This window comes from Perognathus longimembris, chromosome 6, assembly GCF_023159225.1.
Source record: "Perognathus longimembris pacificus isolate PPM17 chromosome 6, ASM2315922v1, whole genome shotgun sequence".
Classification (NCBI taxonomy): Eukaryota; Metazoa; Chordata; class Mammalia; order Rodentia; family Heteromyidae; genus Perognathus; species Perognathus longimembris.
The window spans coordinates 44,420,352-44,441,695 of record NC_063166.1 but is presented as its reverse complement, the minus strand read 5'-3'; the positions used below and the strand labels follow the sequence as shown (position 1 = coordinate 44,441,695).

The following is a 21,344-nucleotide window of genomic DNA, read 5'->3' as shown; positions in this document are numbered from 1 at the left end:
GGGCTGGGAATGTGGCTAAGTGCAGGTGTAGAGTGCTTGGTTAGCATGAATGAAGCTCTGCATTTGATTCCTCAGTACCACATAAATAGAAAAGGCTGGAAGTAGTACTGTGGCTCAAGTGGTAGAGTGCTAGCCTTGAGCTCAGAGTGGCTCAAGGACAGAGCCCAGGACTGGAGAAAGAGGTGGGGGGAGGTTTAAAATAACAAAAATCCTCTTGGTGGTGGGGCTTAAAACTTAGTGCCTTGGCATTGTCCCTGAGCTCTTTTTGCTGTAGGGTAGTGCTCTGCCACTTTGAGCCACAGTGCCACTTCTGGTAGTTAAATGGAGATAAAAGTCTCACAAATGTTTCTGCTCAAGCTGGCTTTGAACTATGATCCTCAGATCTCAGCCTCCTGAGTAGCGGGATCATAGGCGTGAGCCACCAGCTCCCTGCTTGGTTCTTGTTTTTTTTTTTTTTTAATGCCAGCTGCTGCTCTATGCCTTTTTTAAAACTGGGAATCAAACCCAGGATGTTGCACTTGCTAGGCAAGTGCTTTGCCACTGAGCTACATCCCAGCCCAGCTCTATGCCTGTTGATTGGAGAGTAAAGCCATTGAGACATATACTGTTTCCTGCCATCTTGTTGTTTTCCTGGTGCTTGCTTCTTTGTTTTACTAGTCTAATCCTCTCATAATGTTTATTGATTGTATTTGGTTTTCATTATCTCCTTCTGAGGCTAGGATTCCCTTCAGTGTCCTTTGTAGTGCTGGTTCAGTGGTCATGAATTCCTTTTTTTAAAATTTATAATGGAAAGTTTTTGTTTTTCCTCAGTTGTGAATGGTAGCTTCACTGGGCACACTGATCTTTGTTTACGATTGTCCTTTCTAGGCTTTCCTTACATTTAGAGTTTGTGTTAAGAAATCTTCAGTTATTCCAGTAGTCTTCCAGTTGTGAGCTCCATCATTGTTTTTGCTGCCTTCAGTATTAATTCCTTATTTTGTATATGCACTGCTTTAACAACTCTGTATCTAGGAGTGTTTCTTCTTTGGTCTTGTGTGCTTCAAATTCTGTATACTTCTCTCAGATGGGTCAAATTTTTTCTTGAGGTTCGAGAAGCTTTTTGCTGCTATTTTGTTCAATAGATTCTTTTTTTTTTTTTGCCAGTCCAGGGGCTTGAACTCAGGGCCTGAGCACTGTCCCTGGCTTCCTTTTGCTCAAGGCTAGCATTCTGCCACTTGAGCCACAGCGCCACTTCTGGCCGTTTTTTATATATGTGGTGCTGGGGAATCGAACCCAGGGCTTCATGTATACGAGGCAAGCTCTCTCACCACTAGGCCATATTCCCAGCCTTGTTCAATAGATTCTTAGTGCCTTTAGTTTTTATTTCTTCTCCCTCAACTATTTTCATTATACATAGATTTGATTTTTTGATGAAGTCCTTCAATTCTTATATGCCTGCTTGGTTTCTTCTGAGTGCATTTCCAATGCCTTTAATTATTTCATCTAATTTTTCTGCTTTATCTTCAGCTTCTGATAGCCTGTTTTCAACTTCTTTTGTTCTAATGACCCAGGCTTTCAATTGTCCTTGGTATAGAGTAATTGGACTCTTCATCCTTTCCATCTCTTCATTGAATTCCTTTCTTATCTCCTTTTTTGGCTGTCCTCCTTTTATTTGCTTTTTTCGTCAAAACTTTTTGGAATTCATTTAATTTCTTGAAGATGTGTTCTTTTATTTCAACAGCCATTTCTCTCTCCATTGTTTTAATGAGTCCACTGTTTGACCTTTCATCTTCACTCTCACTAAAGTCTTTCATTGTGTCCTTGTTGATTTTTGAGGATAACTGTGTTGTCCTTATTCATGAATTTTGTGGCCTTTTGCTGCAATTTATCCATCTGGGTTCTGTGTTTGTGATGATTTTGGCCTTGTAAGTTAATGTATTGTAAATTAGTGATTTCATTTCTTACCACTTCATTAAAATGAGGTGATATTTGTGTGATGCTACATGTATTGAGAAGGCTAGGTCTTAGTTGACAGCTAGTCAGCTACACTTTTTGTGGAACTTTTTTCCTTTCTGAGTGAGGGAACATTGAATTTGAAGACTTTTATAGCTGTCACACCACTGTCTTGTGTGTCTGTTAGGTTCAAAACATGAGGGGGGGTACTGGTTCCAGTTTTCAGTTGAATTTAGATATGTCTGCTCTCTAAGAGGTCTTCCTTTACCAGAATAGGAGTAGTTCAAAGATTGAGGGGCAGTCCTGTTAGAATAATTCTAAGTATTTTGTTATCTAGGGAGGGAAAGGATAGGAGTTAGGTTTATAGGAGAGGTTAATGGGAAGGTAAAGTGAGGAGCTCAAGTGAAGGAAAATAGGATCTAATGTTGTATTGGGTTGGGGTTCTATGAAGGTGAGATTGGGAGAAAAGACTTTTAAGTACCATTCCGGTGAGTGTGGGTCAGTCACCACTGATTCTAGGAGGAGGGAATGAAAAGGAAAAAAAGAGAAGGAACAGCCAATTTGAAGAATGACAGACTGGCAAACTGACCAATGAGGGGTTCAGGGCAGGAAGCAGAAGATGGAAAATGAAGCAAACTGCACAAAACTATGAGTAGTCTAGTTACTAGGAAATACTTGTGTATTGAGGAAGAAGATTAGGTAGCAAAGGGACATTGTGAGAGGTAAGTGGGTAAGAGAAATTTTACTAGTATGTGTGTAGAAGGTACGTTTGAGGAGGGCAGTTATGAAGAGGTGGTGAAAATATAATTTGAAAGGGGATTAACTGGTAGGAACAATGGCTCAGATAAAATGTTTTCAGTTTAAAAAGGAAAAAGTGGGGGCTGGGAATATGGCCTAGTGGCAAGAGTGCTTGCCCTGTATACATGAAGCCCTGGGTTCAATTCCCCAGCACCACATATATAGAAAACGGCCAGAAGTGGCGCTGTGGCTCAGGTGGCAGAGTGCTAGCCTTGAGCAAAAAGAAGCCAGGGACAGTGCTCAAGCCCTGAGTCCAAGGCCCAGGACTGGCCAGAAAAAGAAAAAAAAAAAAAAAAAAAGGAAAAAGTGAAGAAAAAAGGATAAAAGGAAAAGGGGTGAGAATTAAGAGCATTAATTGGTGAGAGTGAAAGGTAAATTGCCTTTTTCTGATTTACAGCTGGGAAAACGCAGAGTTAAACAAGTACAACATTTAATACAGTTGAGGTAATACAGGATCAAAGACTGATAATCTTAGGTACAGAAAATGTGAAATAAACTTGGGTTTTTGTACCCTGCAGGTCCCCACAGTGGAAGAAGGGACTTGGAGATTAAGCTACATGCTGCAACTGTCTGTGGCTTTCATTTGACTTTACAGAAGGGGTCCTCAGTCCCTGTGGATTCATATCCCAGCTATTGTGACTCCTGTCGTTGTGCGCTCTGGTTTTCCAAGATCCAGTTCTGGCAAAACTGGGAATTCACTGCTCTCAGGTCTTTGCTTGCAGTTTCTGTGGGAATTCCCAAAGCCAGGGTTCTTTTTCAATCTGTACTTCACAGTGTTAAACTGGACTCTGAGACCGTAGCTGCCTTTCACCAGTTCTTTTTGTCAGCAATACTGTTAGGCTGCTGTGGGGTGACCGTGCATGCCTCTACCCAGATTTCTGGGGTCTCCTAGCACTTTCTGCAGTGGGACCTACAGGCAAGACTTTGTAGGTCTCTCTGCTCTCAGGCTTGAATTAGGGTTTCTTTATCCTGTGTCTGATAGCCAGCCTTTCCCAACCTGTCCATGGGACAATGTCCCAATCACCACCCACCATGAAGACCTCTTGTTCTATGGGCTCAAGGAGAGGTGTTCCAGTATGGTGAATTTCATTTGCTCATGTGTCCTAGTGTCTCCCTCCCTTGCTGTGTTTATCTGATTTATTTGATCATTGTCTCTGGCTAGTAAAGGCACCCACATGTAGGGCATTGCTTTTCCTACTGAAATTTGTCTGTCTCTTTCTCTCTCTTTTTGGTGCCAGTGTTAGGGCTTGAATTCATGGCCTGGGTGTTATCCTTGAGCTTTTTTGCTCAAGGCTAGTGCTCTACCACTTGTGCTACAGCTTCACTCCGGCTTTCTGGTGCTTAGTTGGAGATAATAGTCTCAGGGACTTTCCTGCATGAGCTGGCTTTGAGCTACTTTCATCAGATCTCAGCCTTCTGAGCTTCTAAAATTATAGGTGTAAGCCACCAGCACCCAGAAATTTCTTCCTTCTTGATCATTTCTGTGTGGCTCCTTGTGAGTCTGGCTCTGAGTTTTGAGTTGATGAGTTGTTTTTGCTCACTGGATAAGTGACTTTGTTTTCGGTTCACTACCTTGCCCTGCTCCCTCCCAACATATTCTTTTCTTTTTAGAACTGGGGTTTAAACCAAAGGCCTTGTGCATACTAAGCAAGTACTCTATATACTCTAGTCTACATCTTGTTTTTTAACTAAGTGAAAAAATTAATTAGGCCAAAAAGGATGGCTCACATTTGTAGTCTTAAGCATTAAGTGGGCTGAGACTGGACTAGATAGAGCAAGATTGAGGCCATCTTCGGCTACATAGTGAAGTCTTGTCTCAAAACTAAACAAAAAGTTGCCAGGCCCAAGTGGCACATGCCTGTTAATTGGAGCCACTCAGGAGACAGAATTGTTTTTAAAAGCAGACACAGTAGGAAAGTTGTAAGATTCTTAGCTCCATTTAAGCACCAAAACGCTGGAAGTGAGCTGTGGTTCAAAGTAGTAGAGTGCTGGCTTTGAGCAAAAAAAAAAACTCAGGGCCAGTATCTAGGACCTGGGTTCAAGCCCCAGGAATGACTTAAACAAAAAGTTAATTGGAATTTTAATAGCAAATTTTTTAAATTGCAAATTGTCTTTATATGTTTGTATGTGAAGTTTATTCAAGAATCATTCAGCATCTACCCATGAGCATAGTGTTTTCTTTGTGGCTCATCACAGATATCACCAAGTGAGTAAAAGATGGTTGCCTTCTAGGATGTGAAACATACACAATTTGATTTTCTTTTGTGACAGCTTATTTATAAATAGCCATCCTTACATAGCCTGCTTGCCTGCTTGCCTGCCTGCCTGCCTGCCTTCCTTCCTTCCTTCCTTCCTTCCTTCCTTCCTTCCTTCCTTCCTTCCTTCCTTCCTTCCTTCCTCCCTCCCTCCCTCCCTCCCTCCCTCCCTCCCTCCCTCCCTCCCTCCCTCCCTCCCTCCCTCCCTGGGGCCTGAGCATAACTATCCCTGGCTTCTTTTTGCTCAAGGCTAGTACTCTACCACTTGAGCCATAGTACCACTTCCGGCCTTTTCTTTATATATGGTGCTGAGGAATTGAACCCAGGAGCTTCATGTATGCAAAGCAAACACTCTACCACTAGGCCATATTCCAAGCATTGGTATCTTAAAAGCTTTTCCCCATTTTTCAGCAATAGCACTCGACTCATTCTTTGCCACTGAGTGTGCTTTACCTGTATACAAACCCGTGACATAAGAATATGCTATACTATGTTTTATCTGCTCTGAAGCAGTTTTGGCTATTACAGTGTTTAAGAGCTGCTCTGGTTAAAAAAGTACTGTACAATTTGAAGTCTTCTGAAAAGTTTTATATCTGCTCCCAAAGTAGGAGTGAAAATAAAAATTAGATAGGCTACTGCTACTGGTTTTGGTTATTGGTATTATTTTACTTTTTGTTGAAGAATCAACATAGGAATTCCCAGTATACAAGTATTGGGAATTAATAATCACCCTTCATAAATTAATGATGGGAATGCAAAAAAAGTACAGTTGCTTTGGAAACCAGTTTGCTCACATGGTCCAATAATTCTCCTAGGTATGTACCCAAGAGAATTGAAATCATGTCTACACAAAAACATATGAATGTATGTTTATAGCGTTTCATAATAGCTGAAAAGAAGCAACAGAGGTTCATCACCTGAACAGATACAGAACATGGTTTGTCCATGCAATGGAATGAAGGTATAAAAAATAGTGATATTCTGATATATGCTATAATATAAATGGACTTTGAAAACATGTTAAATGAAAAAAGCTCATGACAAGAGACTATATAATTGTATGATTCTGTTTGCATTAAATGTCCAGAGTAGGCAGAGTTGCTGGGATGGTGGGAATAGGTGACCATTATTGTGTCTGGGAGGGTTTTTGTTTGTTTTTGCTTTTGTTTTATGTAACTCAGGCTTGCCTCAGCCTCCCACATGCTGTAATCATAGGGAAATGAGATTTTTTAAAAAATACGACACACTGCATCAAACATTAGGAATATTGGCCCAGTTGCATCCCTGGTAGTCTACATTGCTAAATAATTTTTTATTCAGTCCTGAGGATTGACCTAGGCCACATTCATATCCCCTAAATAACATTTTTTTGGTAAAATTTTTGTTTTGTTATTGTAAAGGTGATGTACAGAGGGATTGCAGTCACAGAGTCAGACAAAAGACTTGAATGAATTTTCGTGTGTGTGTGTGTGTGTGTGTGTGTCTATCTGTCTATCTGTGTCTGTCTGTCTGTCTGCATGTGCATGTATTTCAATGTGCCAGTCCTGGGATTTAAACTCATGGTCTAGGTGCTGTGCTCAAGGCTAAATTTTACCACTTCCATTTCTGGTTTTGTTGTTTGTCATTTGTGAGGCTTGCACTCAGGACCTGGGCTGTGCCTCAGAGTCTTTGTGCTCAAAACTAGTGCTCTACCACTTGAGCCACAGCACCACTTCCAGTTTTTGAGTGTTTAATAGGAGAGAAGAGTCTCACTGGGTCTTTTCTGCCTGGGCTGGCTTCGAATTCCGATTCTCAGATTTCAGCCTCTTTTGAATAGCTAGGATTACAGGCGTGAGCTACTGCCACCTAGCTTTTTTGGTTCTTAATTGGAAATGAGTTTCTCACGGACTTTGCTGCCCAAGGCTGGCTTCAAACCATGATTGTCAGATCTCCGCCTCCTGAGGCACTAGGATAGGCATGAGCCATGGGCACTCAGCTTTTAATTTTACTTTTTGTGAGCAAATGTGTGTAAAAACTGAGCAAGATTACCTATGAATTATGATCTTCACCTAGCAGATTCTATGTTGTTGTCCATGAGATCATCTTGTAATGAAGAAGACCCATGAATAAAAATCTTAAACTCTTAATAAGAACTCATTGGAATCTGGGTGCTGGTATAAAAATCTTAAACTCTTAATAAGAACTCATTGGAATCTGGGTGCTGGTGGCTTATACTCATAATAGCTACTCAAGAGGCTGAGATATAAGGATCATCATTCAAAGCCAGTCTGGGCAGGAAAGACCATGCGACTCCTATCTCCAAGAAACCACCAAAACACTAGAAATGGATGTGTGGCTCAAGTGGTAGACCACCCATTGAGTAAAAACTTCTAAAGGACAGTTCTCAGGCCCTGGGTTCAAGCTCCAGTACTGGGGGTGATGCGTGGGGAGGAACCTCAAAAAAAGGTTGCCTTCAAAAATCTCAAATGTTGAAATATATCTATTTTGTAAAATTAACAAGTAACACTCATTGGGTTAAGTACTTTTCTGTAAATTCTAGTTTCTAGCCATAAATAAATAAATAAAGCTTCAATCCCAGTGAACCCTTCAGTTATGCAGTATATAGTAAGGTGGTCCACTTATTTACCCATGTAACAGAAGAAGCTCACATGACTAAAAGACTAGACTTTGGCTCAAGTTTCCTAATACTGAATGGCATTTGATAAATGGACAGGAAGTAATATTTCCAAGCTCTTGGAAGATACTGATATTTAGGACTCAAGACTGAGAAATTGGAATCCTTAAGAGTGGGACTTATTTATTTATTTATTTGGCCAGTCCTGGGGCTTGGGCTCAGGGCCTGAGCACTGTCCCTGGCTTCTTTTTGCTCAAGGCTAGCACTCTGCCACTTGAGCCACAGCGCCACTTCTGGCCGTTTTCTGTATATGTGGTGCTGGGGAATTGAACCCAGGGCCTCATGTATATGAGGCAAGCACTCTTGCCACTAGGCCATATCCCCAGCCCAAGAGTGGGATTTTTTTTTGAAGTTAGAAAATATTCTAGAGTTAGATGGTAATAATGATTGTACAGATATGTACACCTATGAATGCATTTAAAACCACAGATGCAGGAGAGTTTGTGCATTTGAGGTCAGCTGGGCTTCATTGTAAGATCTTGCCTCCAAAAACAAACACCAGGATACAGTGGCTCACTCCTATAATCCTAGCTACTCAATAGGCTGAGAGCTAATAAAATTGAGGTTTGAAGCTAGCTCAGGTAGACAGATCTGCAAGAGTTTTTTTTTTTAAATTTTATTGTCAAGATGATGTACAGAGGGGTTACAGTTACATACATAAAATAGTGAGTTCATTTCTTGTCAAGCTTGTTACCCCCTCCACTGTCCAAACTCTTTTTTTTTTTTTTTTGGCCAATCCTGGGCCTTGAACTCAGGGTCTGAGCGCTGTCCCTGGCTTCTTTTTGCTCAAGGCTAGCACTCTACCACTTGAGCCACAGTGCCACTTCTGGCACTTCTGGAATCGAACCCAGGGCTTCATGTATATGAGGCGAGCACTCTTGCCACTAGGCCATATTCCCAGTCCACTGCAAGAGATTCTTGTCTCCAATTAACTAGCAAAAAGCTGGAATTGGGAGACAGGAGTGGTAGTGCACTAGCTGTGAGCTAAGTGTAATGCCACAAGTTCAGTCTTTAGTACTGGCACAAAACAAAAATTCAGACAAAGGATGCCTTTTATATTATTTTCATTATCTCTCAGTGAAGCACTACTAACAAAAGCAAGCCAAATATATTCATGTGCGTTTAATGACCAGACTTACAGAATATCAAGTTGCAGAAAGTGTCTGAGTCCCCTTCCCAACTCCACAAGTTATCCCTGTTACAAAAATAGCAGCTGGTTCTCCTGCTAATGTTTGCTTTGCAGAACAAGGCATTGTTTTAGACTAGTCATGAACCTTTTGTGTTTTGAGCAGTAGCCAGGCCTAGCAGGGAACTTTTTACAAAGTGCCATTTTAATCAAATGCTTCTTTGTAATTCCATAGTGCCAGCGTGACCTACCTTTGGCAGCAAAGATAGATCCTGCATTTGAAAACAGCTATCCAAGCTTGGCTACCTTAAAAAATTTAAAAATTTAAAAGGAAGCCATAAAACGTATTTTACTGTTTTTGAAAGAAAAATACCATTTTAGTGGTGGCTAAGAATCATTCATGTTAGGCAAGTCCTCTGCTACTCAACTACACCCTCGGTTACTCTCTTGATTTTTATCTTCCTTTATCATGTCTTCCATTAGAGAATTGTTTCCATTAGAGAATTGTTTTTAAGGTGAATTAGATTAGTATTAACGGTTTCTTTATTCTCTGTATCATTTCTGATCTATATATAAAGTCCCAGAAGTAGGGAAACAGAAAATAAGATCCCCTAAATTGCTTTCAGAAATAAATAAAGCCAAAATAAGAACAATTTTGGTGCTTTTGTTTTCCAGTGATGTTTTGGCATTGCCCATTTTCAAGCAGGAAGATTCCAGCCTTCCTTTGGATGGTGAAACTAAGCACCCTCCCTTTCAGTATGTGATGTGTGCTGCAACGTCACCTGCAGTGAAACTGCATGATGAGACACTCACTTACTTGAACCAAGGTTAGTATGGCCATTTCACATATTGACAAGTGATAACTTGTAAAAATCTGAAGTATAGGTTCTGGCATTGTAGCATAGGTTGTTGGTAATGAAAATTTCAAGAATTCTGTGTGCCAATATAGTAATAGTTTGTGGAAATGAATTTACAATAAGCAGGATCTTGACAGTATTCTAGGGTTTTTCAGCCTTCATCAAAGGAGGAGCACGTAGGAAAGGATGTCAGTTATTTTTAGGGACAGTGGTTTCAATGTGGAACTTGAGAATGAATCAGAAGTCCAGCTAGCCACCTGGGTCTTGGACTTGAGACAAGTTTGTGCTGAAAATAGATTTAAACTTCATCCGAATGGAGTCTGGTTTAATAAATTATGTAAAAGTTTATTCATATCTAGAGTTTACCTTTAAGAAGTGTAAAGTTTTTGTTTTTGTTTTTGCAAGTCCTGGGACTTGAGCATTGTCCCTGAGCTGCTTTTGTTCAAGGCTAGTGCTCTACTACCTGAGCCACAGTGCCACTTCTGACTTTTTCTGTTTATATGGTACTGAAGAATCAAACCCAGGGCTTCATGAATGCTAGCCAATCATTCTATCACTAAGCCACATTCCCAACCCAAGTACAAGGTGTTTTAAAATATAATTTTATTGTTACTATTAAGATGTTATGCAGAGAGATTACCATTTCACAATTCAGGTAATGCATACATTTTTAGACAATGCCTCCCCTTTGCTTTAAGGTTGTTTATATAAGCTTTTTTTTTTTTTTTTTGGCCAGTCCTGGGCCTTGGACTCAGGGCCTGAGCACTGTCCCTGGCTTCTTCCCGCTCAAGGCTAGCACTCTGCCACATGAGCCACAGCGCCGCTTCTGGCCGTTTTCTGTATATGTGGTGCTGGGGAATCGAACCTAGGGCCTCGGGTATCCGAGGCAGGCACTCTTGCCACTAGGCTATATCCCCAGCCCTTATATAAGCTTTTGCAACTGTAAAACAAAAAGTACTTTATCTTACTTATTGATTTGTTGGATATGTACTTTGAAAGCATGTTGAGGTTTTTTTGTTTTACAAAAAAATAGGCATTGTTAAAAAAAGGACATGCTTAATTATAGAAAAGTTGGAGATTATTTGAAAGACTTCAGCTAACAGTACATTCAGTATATTTCATTGTATGTATATTTTCTTTCTACAAAATTGAATTTATGCATGTGTTTACATAAGAGTGTATGGTAGGCTGGAGGCATGGCTCCAGTGGTAGAGCATAAGGCCCTCAGTTAAAACCCTAGACCTAAGGGACATGGGAAGTATCTTGTGAGACAGGCAATGTGGCACGTGCATGCCTGTAATCCCATCTACTATTGTGGAAGCAGAGGTAAAAGAATAATCAGCGGCCAGCTCAGACCCCTAACAAAAACAAAATATAAACGAAAGGGCTGTGGGCATGGCCCAAGTGATACTATATAGCTCTTAAAAAATGTATTGTGATATATTTTTTCATTAAACAGTATCGTAAATTCCTTGAGGTTTGGAAAAGGCAATAGATTTTGGACTATTTGGGATTAGTATTCTGAAATGTAGAAGAATAACTTTTCACATATTTATTTAGAATCATAGAAATCTATCTTCTGGTAGCTCTTTCTGTAGCACCTGTGATAAGACTTCACTGTTTTCTGTTGTTGTTTTTTAGCACTTGATAGTTGCTTAGGATTCAGTTTTTTGTGGTTTTAAATTTCATATTTCAGAGAATCTTGAGAAATGTATTTGCTAATTGGTTTTAGACTTAAAAATCTCAAAAGAAACAATGTAAGAGCAAAGATAGATTTATAGATAAATTCGAGGATGGATGATAGTGGAACCCAGGGAAGGCTTCACTCAAGCTAGGCAAGCATTCCACCACTGAGCTAAGTCTCATGTGAATTACAACTTGAATTTTTTTTTTTGTCCATTGTGGGGCTTGATTGAACTAAGCCTCTTTGTGCTCAAGACTAATGCTTTACCATTTGAGCCACAGTGTGCCACTTCCAGTTTTTGAGTGGTTTGTTGGAGATAAAAGTCTCATAGGGCTTTTCTGCCCATGCTGGCCTCAAACTGTGATCCTCAGATCTCAGCCTCCTGACCAGCACCCGGCTTTGTAACTTTATTTCTAAAGACAAAAAAGGAAATATTTCTTCTCAAGGGGGAATAGCTGACTAAGTTATGAGGGGCCAGTCAAAATTACTTTTTCTTTCTTTGTTTTTTTGCTCTTCTCTCTTCCATCTCTTCCTCAGGGTGTCCATGTATTATCCAAGGTCTCATTATATAATCCAAGTTAGCCATGAACACTATAAGGTGGGTTTTTATTTTAGTTTGGGGTTTTGTTTTGTTTATTTGTTCGTTTGTTGGTTGTGGGGCTTGAACTCAGGCCCTGGGCTCAAGGCTGGTGCCCTACCACTTTGAGCCACAACTTCACTTCTAGTTTTTGAGTGGTTAATTGGAGATAAGTGTCTCATGGGACTTTTCTATCCAGGCTGGCTTTGTACCTCAATCCTCAGATCTCAGCCTCTTGAGTAGCTAGGATTATAGGCATGAGCCACCAGCACCTGGCTTCCTAGGCTGGTTTTGAACTGTTGATTCTCCTGCCTCAGCCTCCTGAGTTACATACAACATATGGCATAACAACAGAAGCCACCTTGTCTCGCCAAAACTTGCTCTTACATAGTCACCTAATCCTGATCCTGTGTGTGTATATATACTTGTATATATATGTTTGAATATATATATTCTTTGCAGAGTACATTTGAACATAAATATATTCACGGATCGTATTTATAGTAATGGAGCCAGATATATCCTAGATTGTAAAAGATTTGCAGTCTTATCAAAACAGGTGACTGCTTAATGAATTTTGGTTACTCCCAAAGGAATCAGCACTATTTAAACAGCTTTAGATAAACTTAGTTATTAATTTTAATACAAAAAATGAAATTATTGGAGCTGACAAGGATTTTTGTAGCTGAGTTACTTGTAATATAATATTGTATGAAACTTGTAGAAAATGATACTGTATAAGGAATTATATGTGCTGGTTTGGGCAGTACTAGGGTTTGAAAGGATGAGCACTGTGCTCTTTGAGCCATACTCTGAAACTTTTTTTTTTTTTTTTTTGCTTTAGATATTTTTCAGATAGGGTTACTTATTGTTGCCCAGGGATGACCCAGATCCTTCTACCTTTGTTTCTTAGTAACTAGAGTAGTAGGAGTGTTACTATGCCCAGCCATATATGTTGAGATGGGTGTCTCGACTCATTTTATGCCCTGGCTGGCTTCTGAACTTGGATATTCCCAATCTTTACTTCTGGAGTAGCTGGAGTTACATCTGTGAGCTATCATGCCTGACCCTAATATCAACCCTTTTAGTACAGGCTGTTTTCATCTTTAGTTTGGCTGTCTAGGGGAGCATTTTTTCCTAATACATCCTATAGCATCTGTTCATCTACTGAAAGAAAATGATTAATTCTTACCATTTGACTAAGACCTGTAAGTGCTGTGTGTGTGTGTGTGTGTGTGTGTGTGTGTGTGTGTGCTATAGACTGAACCCAGGGCTTATATATATGCTAGGCAAGTATTCTACCATTGAGTTTATACCCACAGTCCCACTAAGAGCCTTTTGGTATGAAGTTGTTTCCAGGAAAATGTCCTGAATTCTTTATATAGGAAAAGGTATTAGCTGACTGTATTTGGTAGAGCAGGGGTTTTTCAACATTTAGCAAGTATCAGAACCACTTGGAAGGCTGTGCCTCTTAGTTTTTTACTTCAGCAGGTCTGAGACAGGGCCTGACAATTTGTATTTCTCATAAGTTTCCAAATGATACTGCTGCTGGTTTGGGCACCATACTTCAATTTATTTTTTTATTTTTTATTGCCAGTCCTGGAGCTTAAACTCAGGCATGGTGCTGTCCCTGAACTATTGTGCTAGCACTCTACCACTTGAACCAAAGCTTCTCACATCTGGCCTTCTCAGTAGTTAATTAGAGATAAGAAGCTTGAAGAAGGGCTAGGGATATGGCCTAGTGGCAAGAGTGCTTGCCTTGTATGCATGAAGCCCTGGGTTCAATTCCCCAGCACTACATATGTAGAAAACGGCCAGAAGGGGCGCTGTGGCTCAAGTGGCAGAGTGCTAGGACAGTGCTCAGGCCCAGGACTGGCCAAAAAAAAAAAAAAAAAGAATGGACAAAAGAATAAACATATAACTTCTTAAAAAAAAAAAAAAAGAAGCTTGAAGAATTTTGACTGGGTTCAAATTGTGATCCTCAGATCTCAGCCCCCTGAGTAGCTAGGATTACAGATGTGAGTCATAGGCCTCTGGCTTCCTTTTTTTTTTTCTTTTTCTTTTTTAATTACTTTGAATATCATTTAGGTAAACTTTCCCTTACTATCACCTTTTCGTTTTATTTTTTGTTATTTTTATGTGGTGCCAGAATCAAATCCAGGCTTTGCACATGTAGGGCAAGTGCTCTGCTACTGGACTAAATCCTCATCCCTCCATCGCCACCTTTTGAAAGGTGGACACCGTCTAAGGAGAGGTGGCAGGTAGGTCAGGGCTGAATGTTGTTCTTCGCTATAACTTGATCTTTTCTAGTAGCCTCTCCTTAGGCTTACTGTTCATCTTTTCCTCTCGGGCAGCAATTAATGAAGACTATCTCCCATTGTGGAATGCTATAAAGAAAAAACTTAAATATTCAATCTTTGTCAAGTAGAAGTTGAAACAAGATTTCTTGCTGTATTAGCGTTACTTTCTTGTATTATTTTGAACCATAGAGGTACAGAAGTTAGAAACTGTATTTGTAATGACCTATTTATGTTTATGTAGTTATTTGCAAAAATTAGAGTCAACATTGTAGTCCCAATCCGGAGTAATGGCTTCCCTTTGAGCAAGTTTCTGGCTGGAATAGGTTGTCTCTGATCTTACAATTGGGGGTCTCAGTCTTTGACCCTTGCTCACTCAGTGATGTGAGTGGGAATTAATCTCCTCGCACAGTGTGGACTGGCTCATTGCTGCTACTGGACCATCATCGCCTTGCTCTTGTTTTTTTTAAATGTCTGTTCATTTGGAAGCCAATTTCTACTTGGAGAATACTCTGCTAAGAATATTAATTAGCCATGGGCTGAGGATATGGCCTAGTGGCAAGAGTGCCTGCCTCATGTACATGAGGCCCTGGGTTCGATTCCCCAGCACCACATATGCAGAAAATGGCCAGAAGTGGCGCTGTGGCTCAAGTGGCAGAGTGCTAGCCTTGAGCAAAAAGAAGCCAGGGACAGTGCTCAGGCCCAGAGTCCAAGCCCCAGGACTGGCCAAAAAAAAAAAAAAGAATATTAATTAGCCAGTATTAGTTAATGTACAAACAGGTTGTAGGTCCTAAAAATTGCGCGTCTTGACTTAGAATTTCTGTTCAGTGTCAATAAACTGTAGATTGAAAAAATTAAAATTTTAATGTTTCATTATATTCCATAGTGTAATTCCTTCTGTTTTCGGTGGCTGTTACTAGGTTAAAGTTAGGGTCTTAGAAATAGTTTCTTAAGGCTTTTTGAACTTAGCCAAGAGTATGCTGTCACTTCCTAAACTCTGTGTAGCTCTGTAGTCCATGTGAAGAAGCGAGATTTACAGTCTGTATGTGCAAAGGCTGTGAACATGAACTCAGAGCAGTTGCATTGTTTAAATCTGTCACTATATTTCTGTTTCTAAGCCAAAAGGGGAGGAAAAAAGTATGGGAGGTAAATTCAAAAGGGAAAACTAAAGGTAGGATTCATATCTTGCAGAATGTTACTGTTTGTGTTAACTTTGCACCTTCTTTATATTTCAGTTAGAACTTAGACCAGTGTTTCAAGGAACCATGTAATTTACAAGAATTATGGGCAAGGAACAAATAGAAATTTTAAACCTGTGTAAGTCTTTAGTACTTTCAGTAGATACTACTGATGAATGTAGTTTCTGCTGTGAATTTGAAGCATAACAAGTGTTATAATTCCCCCCCACACACCTCATTTTTTTTTTTTTTTAATGATACTGAGATTTGAATCCAAGGTCTCAAACTTGCTCATCTGGCACTCTACCACTTGAGCCACATTTTATTCTCCATCCCTAGTGCACATTTTTATGTCCTACTTTTTTTTTTTCTTTTTCACCAGTACTAACTAGGGCTTAAGTTTAGGGACTCTTGCTCTCACTAGGCTCTTTTATTCATTACTGGCACTAATTTACCTCTTGAGCCACAGCTTCACTTTCAGCTTTTCAGTGGTTAATTGGAGATAAGAGTCTCATCTATTTGTTTGCTTAGTTTGGCTTTGAACCCCAATCCTCCAATCTCAGTCTCCTGAGTAGATCGGGTTATATCAGGAGCAGCTGACACCTAGCTACTCTTATTATTTTTGAGATAGTCTCACTTTTTGCCCAAGGTTACCCTGGACCATTATCCTCCTGTTGTTTTTATGCTAAATTAACACCAAGTGGTTGTATGGTCTGAGAACAAATTATGTTGAACAGAATAATTTCCTTCACATGAACTGTTTTTGATACTTAATTTCTTTATATCAGGTCAGTCTTATGAAATTCGGATGCTGGATAATCGGAAAATGGGAGATATGCCTGAGATCAGTGGAAAGTTGGTAAAGGTATGAACAGTATTTTAATCCTTAAAAATGCTGCAGTGATTAATAAAATCAGTTTCACTGCAAGAGTTCTTATTTAAAATATTTATACTTCACCTTAGAAAGTTATGGCTATTATTTCTGACTTTCTGAGCAAATTTTTGTTTCTGCATCTGTAAAGTGGAGATTACAGCTTCATTGGAAGCCAGAAAGCATTATCAAGTTAGTTGCAGTGATGGCACAAAACTCATCACAACAAAATCTGTAAACTGCTTTTCAGAAGTAAAAGATAATGTGAGGGGAAATGAAATTAATATGAAACTTCAAAAAAAAAAACCCTTTTATTCCACTTTTTTTTTCTTTTTGCTGGTCCTAGGACTTGAACTCAGGACCTGGGCACTGTACCTGAGCTTTTTGCTCAAGGTTAACACTCTACCACTTGAGCCAAAGTTCCACTTCTGACATTTTGGATGGTTAATTGGAGATAACAGTCTCATGGACTTTCTTGTTCAGGCTGCCTTCGAACCACAATCCTCAAATCTCATCCTCCTGAATACCTAGGATTACAGGCGTGAGCCACTTCCTAAAATTTCATTGACTACAACTGGCAGTCTGTTGCCCATACTAACAGGTGAACAAGGGAATGAGTCATCTCTGGTATAGGAGAGCCATTGTCTGGCTAGCCTTTTGGGATGTGTCTAGAACCATCCCTGACCCTCCACTATTAGGCCAGCGGGTTCTATTATTTTCCTGTCATGCATTGACATAACATCACAGGACAAAGTTCAAGGAGGAAGGAAGTTTATTTGGGGAAAGGCAAAATTTCAGAGGCCAACAAGCATGAGTTCTTTTCATCTTTCCATCTTCCCATAGAATGGCATGTCATGGCCCAGGTACTGCTGGGCTGTCGGGATGGAGAGATTCTATCTATTGGCTCTGTCATTTTAGAGGAAAATGCAGTCTTGTAGAGGGAATAGATGCTCACACTGCTTGGTAATCATGGCAGTCTGAATTTGGCATGTTGTCTGGGAGACACAGCTGCTTGGCACTCGGAAGTCTTAAGATGAGAACCTTTGGGTTATCTCAAGCCCCTTCTCACTCTAAGAGGCAGGAAAACTTCAGTCCTACAAGAGATTGAGCTTAGATATTTTTCTTCTCTTTGAGAGAAGCACAAATGATCTTGTTACTACTGGATGGTTTCTTGTCTGCTCAGAGTGAGTTCCCAGGCTTCTTCTGACTTCTGGGTTTTCCAATGAATTTCTAACAGAGATAGTCTTATTTGTCCATTTACATAGTTATTATCTGCATTTTGGTTCTGTCTTAACTGTGCCCAATCAGTGGGGTTGGTAATTTCCATAGAGGATGCGTTAGGCTGTCGTTTTTTTTTTTTTCCTCTTGGCATTCTGACTTGTTGCAGACACCTGGTGGAAAAGCTCACCAGCATTGCTCACAGTAAGTCCTGCTCTCATTGAATTCTGCTTGGCTCTCTTGACAACTCTTCATGGGTTGATCTAGTAGCCAAACTAACAGCTCTCCCATCCCATTGTTTGGGCAGTTTAGAAATATTGAGGATTCTCTCCATCCTCTGATTCTAGATGGCTGATTGCTTCTTGAGTCACTTTTGGATAAATCTGCCAGTTGTACTACAGTTAGTTATTAGACTAGGCAATACTTTTCTCCTTCCTCCTCTTTTTCCTCGTGTTTTTCTTCTCCCTTCTTATTGCTAGGCATCAAGCCTAAGACCTCATACATGTTAGACAAGTTTTCTTCCATTGAGTTATGCTCCCAACCTCAGCAGTATATTTTTCCCCCAGAGGAAGTGTGAGAAAGTTAAACTTGATTACCATAACATGTTTTTTTTTTAAAGTATCTGTAACTGGGTGGAAGAATAGTTTTAATTGTGGATTCTGTGATAATATTGAATAGGGCTTGATGAATCTTGTGTTGAGGCCTTTAGTGGGATGTCCCCTCTTACTCCTGGGAGCAAGAAATTTCTGATTCTACAACAGAGCTTTAAAACCAGATCCAAAAATGTCTGACAATGTTTTTAACCTTTTATTATGGTAAAATTTGAATACCCAGAAGTAGAATGGTGCAAGGACCACATGTACATGTGATATATATTCAGTAGTAAATGAAAAATAAAGCTATCTGTCCTAAAGCTATCTATCCCAAGCTGTCATGATACGTTTATTCTCTTACCAACTTTTAAAGAGTTGTCAACAAGTTGCCAATTTTGTTTCCTCTATTGTACCCTGTGTTTTGTGTGTGTATGTGTGTTGGATTTTAGGGTTTATTAATATTTTTATTTCAATTCATTTAGTTATGATCATTTAGTGTGCAGAGGAATATGACCAAACTAAGATATGCATATCAAATACCCAAATTCAGTTTCCTCAAAGAACTGAAAGAAGTCAGTTCTGAAGCAGTTGTCATTTTCATTTAGCAGTGGGAGAAAAAAAACAAACCCTGACCTAAATTTTTGCCACCTAAATAGGTTCAAAACAGATCTCTGCTACTACCAAGGACTATATGATGAAATTTTGGAAATCATGTCCTCCTTCAGGTAGAGGAATCTAAAAACAACCTTAAAACACACTATAATAACCTTCTATACTGTGTGTGTGTGTGTGTGTGTCTGTGTGTGTGTACACATGTATACTTGTTTATATGTGTGTGTACCTATACAGACCAGGGGGCTTGGACTCAAGACATTGAACTCTCATTCCACCTTTTTCTCTAACAACTGGCACTCTACCACTTGAGCCATTCCTCTAGTCTGACATTTTGCTGGTTAATTGAAAGTAAAGTCTCTTAGACTTTTCCCAGGCTGGCTTCATAGCTTAGCTCTCAGGTCTCAGCCTCCAGAGTAGCTAGGTAAATTATATAGGCCACGGGTTCCAGCTGTTTGGAACTTGTTAATTGTGCTGAGTATATTTAAAGATGTACTTTCTCTTCTTGTTCCTGGGCTTCTTTTTGAGACAGGGTATCACTTTATAGCTTGGCCTTAGACTTACTACATAGCTGAAGCTGGCTTGTGCCCCCTGTATTGCTAGTTCTATAGGTATAGTCAGTCTTCTTTTAGTCAGAACTTTGAGATAACAATTTTCTCCCTTCCTGAGGATTTTGTTGCTGTTTTTGTTGTTTAGTTTGCTTTTGCCAGTCCTGGGGCTTGAACTCAGAGCCTAGGTGCTGTCGCTGAGCTTTTTTATCAACTTTGCCAGTTGAGCCACAGCTTCACTTCTGGCTTTTTTGGTCATTTATTAGAGGTAAGAGTCTCACAGACTTTACTGACCAAGCTGGCTTTTGAACTGTGATCCTTAGATTTCAGCCTCCTGAGTAGGATTATAGGTGTGAATCACTAGCACTCCACCTTGAATGTTGTTTTTTTGTTTTTAATAATCTTGTATTTTTGTTGTTTTGTCCATCTTTTTATCTCCTATTTACTTTTTGAAGTAGGGCTTAGAAAATTTATGTGTATTTCTACTATTTTCATTTTAATATGTGGATATAGTTGCGTAGTTGCTGAACGTAAAAGAATCAATGTGATGATGTTTTCTTTTGTGCTTTCTTTTGTGCTCTGTATTCTACCAAGAACTAGAGAGTGAAATGTGAATGAGCTAACAAATGTGAATCACAAGCATTGGTGCCCCAACTGGTGGCACACCTCAGGAGACCTTGTGAGGTGGGTTTCTAGGCAGGCCATACTGGCTTGAACACTGGCATGGCCTCTATTTTAACTACCTCAAAAAAGAAGAAGAAAATTGCTACTTTCAAGTGGTGTCATACAAAATACCCACTGTGTTGTGGCTAATACTTAAAACGTGGGGAAAGCAGAGGAACTAAAAGGTATCTATGTATTGCTAACAAATTTCCTTAAACTAGCAGAGTTTATGAGACTATAATTACCTTGTGCATAATAGTCTCAGAAAGTTACTTAAAAATATGTCAGAAACATTAAATTAGTTCAAATCTGGTGTGATTTTTTTTTTCTTGTCAGTTGTGGGACTTGAACTCAGGGCCTGGGCACTGTTCCTGAGTTCTTTGTGTTCAAGGTTAGCACTCTGTCACTCTGAGCCATAGCCTACTTCCAGTTTTCTCACGGTTAATTGGTGATAAGAGTCTCATAGAGACCTGTGCTGGTGGCTCACACCTGTAATGCTAGTTACTAGTTACTCAGGAGCTCAGGGACAGTCCTACAACAACCCCTCCCCCCCCAAAAAAAAAAATCTCAGAGGCTTTCCTGCCCAGGCTGGCTTTGAACTGGGATCCTCAGATCTTAGTCTCCTAGGTAGCAAGGATTACAGGCAAATCTGGTGTGATTTTTGACCACTTGTTACCCTGTTTCTGGAATAAGGCAGTGCTTGGTATCCCAAATTTGTGGAAGCTAAAGGAGGCATGGATGAAGTGTCTGGAGCTGGGGCTGAAGAGTAATGCCTTCCCTTAGAAATTTGAGTGTTAGGATAAAATTACCTATTTCTTTTATTTTTCTAATAATAAAGGTATTTCTTTAGCTATTTCTTTCTCTTTCCTTTCTCTCAACTTAGATAATTCACTTGCAAGTTAAAAATTGTGAATAAATTTTTTGTTTAGATTTTCTTTTAGAGGGAATGGAGCGGTATATGGTTTGGGTTTGGGTTTTTTTTTTTTTTGCCATTTAGCTGATAGAATGACTGTCTTTTTAAAGAAACTTGAGTGATTAACTACTATTGTTGTGTGGTTGTAGTATCTGATTATGTAGCTCAGGTTGGTGTTGAACTTCAGATCCTCCTGCCTAAGCCTCCTGAGTGCTAGAATTAAAGGCATCTGCTATCACATTCCTCATTATTATTTTAAATTAATACAGTTTTACCACTGTGCCTGGAGAGCTCTATCTCTATTTATAATAAACTTTCATAATTCTGTGTGCATCTGGCACTTTTCTTTATAGCAATGTAATTCTTCTTCACTTTGTTTATGCACATGTACCTTAATTTTGAATTACGATTCCAAGTTCTTTTATAATATTTGTTCGTCAGTAAGTACTTTATTTCTGCTTCTTACTTTGGAGTTATAAATCTTTGCACCAAATAAGTGTCATAATCCAGGTGTCTAAGAGCAAAATAGCAGGTAGATAGAACAATTA

General features: G+C 39.5%; 1 protein-coding gene across 5 annotated transcripts in view; it reads left to right on the top strand.

Moving 5' to 3' along the window:
- Ubp1 (upstream binding protein 1) overlaps positions 1-21,344 on the top strand; it is a 69,616-nt gene that overhangs the window by 24,958 nt on the left and 23,314 nt on the right. For all 5 annotated transcript variants that reach the window (XR_007211279.1, XR_007211280.1, XM_048348632.1 and 2 more), the window contains 2 exons: positions 9,461-9,612; positions 16,167-16,243. Coding sequence is in view for 3 of the 5 variants with exons in the window: in XM_048348632.1 (XP_048204589.1) it covers positions 9,461-9,612; positions 16,167-16,243 (229 nt within the window). In the remaining 2 variants the exon portion in view is untranslated. The remainder of the gene's footprint in view (positions 1-9,460; positions 9,613-16,166; positions 16,244-21,344) is intronic.